The sequence below is a fragment of the Drosophila obscura genome, unplaced genomic scaffold (assembly GCF_018151105.1).
Source record: "Drosophila obscura isolate BZ-5 IFL unplaced genomic scaffold, ASM1815110v1 contig_95, whole genome shotgun sequence".
Lineage (NCBI taxonomy): Eukaryota > Metazoa > Arthropoda > Insecta > Diptera > Drosophilidae > Drosophila > Drosophila obscura.
Window position 1 is genome coordinate 476,222 of NW_024542889.1, and position 5,059 is coordinate 481,280.

Sequence of the window (5,059 nt, forward strand, 5' to 3'; positions counted from 1 at the left end):
CGTGCCAAAACAAGAAAGGCATAGGGTATTAACGGAAAACCATACGAACCCAACGGCAGGCCACCTAGGGATACGACGCACAAAAATAAGGATCCGACAACGATATTTTTGGCCAGGGATAAGCAGAGATGTAACAAAGTTCATCAGGAAATGTGAAAGCTGCCAAAAATTCAAAATATCGCAACAAGCAGCGGCGGGAAAAATGCTAACAAAAATCGCAGATGCCCCGTGGGAAACGATATGTGTCGATTTCGTAGGACCACTACCAAGAACATCACACGGGAACACAATACTCATCGTATTTATCGATAAATTTTCGAAATGGATAGAGGTGACACCAGCGAGGAAAGCAACCGCCGATACATTCATAAAAGCGTTCCGAGAAAAAATACTAGCACGAGGAGGAACACCAAAACAGCTGATATCAGACAACGGCGTGCAATTCACGAGCAAAAAAACCAAACAGGTAATGCAGTTATGGGGAATTAAGCAGCAATTCACGGCACCATACACGCCCCAAGAAAACCCGACCGAAAGAGCGAATCGAACATTGAAAACCATGATAGCACAGTACGCGGGGGGAAAACATAATAAGTGGGACGAGCACTTACCAGAATTAACACTCGCGATCAACAGCAGTCGATCAGAATCAACAGGATTTACGCCAGCATATTTATTGTTCGGACGAGAGCTACGGCTGCCAGGAAATCTGTTTGACGAGGTAACATTAGGATCAGGGTTCACAAAACTAACGACACAAGAAAGTGCAGAAGCACGACAAAGCGCGGAAGCATTAGCAAGACAAAACATGGAGGAAGCAACAGCAAAACTCGAGCCAAAATACAACGGTCCTTGTAAGGTCCTCGAACTCGTGTCCCCAGTAATAGTAACAGTCAAAGACACCTCTACTAACAAAAAAAGTCGAGCGCACATATCACATCTAAAACCCGCAAGCAAAGAAAAGCAAGAAACAGTCACAATAACGACACCTCTCTTTCTTTGCAGAATCATGGACAAATTTAATAATAGCGCACGGAATTTCAAGAAAAAAATGGAAGAAAGTAAGGCGAAACAACGCAAGGTGGAGGTCATACCACCGCTACCACAGCTAGGAGGAAGGATGAGGGTGTCCGGCACCAAAGTTGTGGCACCAAAAAGAACAGCAAAAGCCAGCGAGACCACGACCAGTCCAGCAACCATGGCACTAGAGGCGGCAGGGACCGAAGAGACCAGGAAGAAAAGAATAAGCTGGGCCAACAACACCAGACCCGAGCCGGCTCAACCAAGGGCCAATAAGCGGGTCAGCTGGGCACGACAAGTAGAGCAGGAGGAAATAGACAACGATATATTGGACATCGGAGGACCAGCCAATAGTCAAAACACAGAAGTACGGAGGACGAATCCAACACCAAACACGGCATCTCAGGGTCGACCACCACGAAAAGCAGAGGCACAGACATCCGGCCAGGAGACAACAAAGACCAACAAAACATGCATAAAGGCCGCCATACCCAGCAACTGGGAGGTTCCCCAGGGGTGCGAGCTCAGCAAAAATCAAGTGGCAACCATCCAGCGAGCGATCGATGACCGGAAAAGCCACCACCAAAGACGATTCAAGCTGTGGAGCGAGGAGATACCAGACCGGGCATGCTGGGTGAAAATCGGCAGATCGGGAGACGTGCGTCTAGGCAGCTGGTTCAACGCAGCGGGGACATCCGGACGACCCACCCAAGAAGGGGAGGGGGGAGTGTGACGCCCAGCGCCAAGCGTCACAAAAAACAACAACATTCCGCGGAGGATTATGACATTATTATTTCATTATTCATTATTATTCATTATTATTATTGTTATTCATTATTATTCATTATAACCGTTACTTAGACTTAAGAGAAACAACATGAAGGATAATTTAATTAAAAAAGAAAGCAAGCAAAAACAACCTGACGTTTAAATGTTACCAGCGATCAGAACCACACGGCCACACTACAAAATTTAAATCTTCGCGCCGACAATGATGCCAGCGATCAGAACCACACGGCCACACTACAAAATTTAAATCTTCGCGCCGACAATGTGACCAGCGAGCAGAACCACACGGCCACACTACAAAATTCAAATCTACGCGCCAACAGTGTGGCCAGCCCTCCGAACCAAACGGCCACACTAGCAGCTGATCATAACCACGCGTTAGTACCAGAGGCCGGAGCCAACAGCTGACTTTTGGCAATAAAAGCAGCCGCAACAGAGCCATCAGGACCATTCCATTCTTGGACTGCCAAGGGTTGATTCGCTCCCCAAGGCTTTTGGTAAGCATTGATTGCTGTGGTTCTTAGAGCGTACGATTCCTCTATAACCCCACTATCCCTGCTATATACCGTCCATTTCTTTGGAATACATTGATCACCGTGGTAGAGCGTACGATTCCTCTACCCGGTAATCTTTGCTGGTCTTCTTCCGATACATTTTTTGGAGTGCATTGTCCTCCGGCTTTCCCCTTCCTACTCAGAGCGCATTGTCCTCTGTCTCCCCAACCTTCTCCTCGGAGCGCATTATCCTCCGCAACGAACACTTCTCCTCGGAGCGCATTGTCCTCCGCAACGAACACTTCTCCTCGGAGCGCATTGTCCTCCGCAACGAACACTTCTCCTCGGAGCGCATTGTCCTCCGCAACGACCACTTCTCCTCGGAGTGCATTATCCTCCGCAACGACCACTTCTCTCGGAGCGCATTATCCTCCGCAACGACCACTTCTCTCGGAGCGCATTATCCTCCGCAACGCACACTTCTCTCGGAGCGCATTTTCCTCCGCAACACACTTCTCTCTCGGAGCGCATTGTCCTCCGCAACACATCTCTCTCCCGGAGCGCATTATCCTCCGCAACACACTTCTCTCTCGGAGCGCATTGTCCTCCGCAACACATCTCTCTCCCGGAGCGCATTATCCTCCGCAAACACACTACTCTCTCGGAGCGCATTGTCCTCCGCAACGCATCTCTCCCCCGGAGCGCATTATCCTCCGCGACCTACTGATCGCCCGGAGCACATCATACTCCGCGACCGATCCCCACCAGGTACGACCTGCACGCTGCGAGTAGCCACGTGCGGCCCTGACGACCCTGAAGGAGGACATCAAGGACGATCCAGTGAACCATTCGAGCCATACAAAAACTCTGTACAATTAAGCTAAATAAACATAGAAACTACTTTTGCCACCCTACCCGTGTCGCCTTCTTCTTGAACCTGGAGCCTTTCTTTCAGCTACCACATCCAGAGATCAAACAAATTTCTGTGAACCCCGGCGCGGCGAGCATACCCCGGTCAAAGCGCCGTCACAAGTTTGATTACTGTCTCCGGCCAGCGTCGATGCGCTGACCCTCCGCCGTTTGTGACGAGACATGGCTAGAACCATGGTGCGTTACACTCCACGAACTAAAAAACTCGGCATAAATGGAAAACCACCGCTCCAAATGTGACCTAAGGATTATTAGTTTTGGTGAAGGAATACAACCTTCCAGTAATGAAGTGGCCAATGGGTCGCATCATTAAAACTTACCCTGGGCAAGACAGCCATGTACGAGTGGTTGATGTCAAAACATCGTCCGGTGTATACAAACGCCCCATCAGTCGTCTCGCCCCATTATTATGTTACCTTCACTAACATCCACATTGTTAGTGTTACTTCTCATGCTGCCTTTAGCATTTTCACAATCAATAAATGTGACGCAATTTGCAAACAATCCTGGAATATTCTATGAGAAACTTGGAACCTCAAGAATGACCACTTCCGAATGGACCATGATTATATACTACGACTTGGATCCATATTGGAAGGATATGCAAGTCATGTCAGCCGGAATGTCCGAACTAAGACACATGTGCCTGAACTAAAAAATGTTCCAGCGTGCAACTCCATATTTCAACACTTTCAACATTTGTATTGGAACAACAAATGGCAACCATCAGCCGAGGGAAGAGGAACATATCACGGCGATAATCTAATTCAGTCATACCTAGGGCTCACAGCCCAACTAACTCTGCTGACAACGAGTCTTCAACGTATGCAGTCTGACATATCTGATGTATTAATCGGCACTCACCATCGGACAATAAGCCCAACGCTAGTATCTCCTGAGCAATTAAGAGAGCAACTAGACCAAATCCGGGATCACTTGCCAGCTGATCAAATGCTGCCTGTCACAACACAAAATGTGATACAATTATACAGGCTCATGCGAGCCGAAGGAACACTGACTGCCACACACGTCATTTTGAAGGTGACACTACCGTTAGTTTTAACAGTTCAGCTCGAAGTTTTCAGTATCATGCCGATTCCGGTCTGGGACGACCCTAATCACTGGGAACACTCACCGAGATCAATTCATGGGATTTACTCCCGAAGAATTTCGACACTGCTTTAAACTACTTAACGTAGAATACATCTGCTTTGATCATCAAACAGTCTTCAATGTCGACAATCGCTGTGAGTTTCAGTTGTTTAACAATAAAACAGCACCTTTATGTGAAGTGACCCACACGAAGGTGGACATGGTGTGGTCCGAAACTCAGCAAGCAAATAAATGGATTTTTGCAACACACTCTACAATGAGACTTCAGGCAGTTTGCAACGGGTCTCCGTCAACCATACAACTGGAAAGAACTGGCTTACTCTCACTGTCACCTGGATGCACCGATCGCAATACAGAAATAAGCATCAGTACCTTCAGCACAACAATCAGTGAAGTCAAATCAATATACCCTCGATTTGGGGACATACGCTTACCAACGACAACCCCTTCGCCAGCAACTGTACAATTGGAGAACCAGACATCAGACTATATTCAAGAATTGGAAGATTTACGCCTGCAATTAGTGGCAATCAATCAACAAAGGCTGCCACACCATCTCAACACAGTGCAGCATCATCAAATCGCTACTTATGCTGCCTTAGCAATATCAATGCTATTGATCATTGCGATCATTCTCCGGAATAAGTATCAATCATGAAACCCAAGGCCGTCAACAATCAACCAAGCAGAGCCACGCGGATCATCACCACCGA

At 47.6% G+C, this 5,059-nt stretch overlaps 1 protein-coding gene across 1 annotated transcript; it reads left to right on the plus strand.

Moving 5' to 3' along the window:
* The first annotated feature begins 378 nt into the window (after nucleotides 1-378).
* Nucleotides 379-1,949, plus strand: LOC121405402. The gene is made up of 2 exons (XM_041596080.1): nucleotides 379-466; nucleotides 1,006-1,949. The coding sequence occupies exon 2, from the start codon at nucleotides 1,010-1,012 to the stop codon at nucleotides 1,751-1,753; it is 744 nt and encodes a 247-aa protein (XP_041452014.1). The 5' UTR covers nucleotides 379-466; nucleotides 1,006-1,009; the 3' UTR covers nucleotides 1,754-1,949.
* The last annotated feature ends 3,110 nt before the right edge of the window (nucleotides 1,950-5,059 follow it).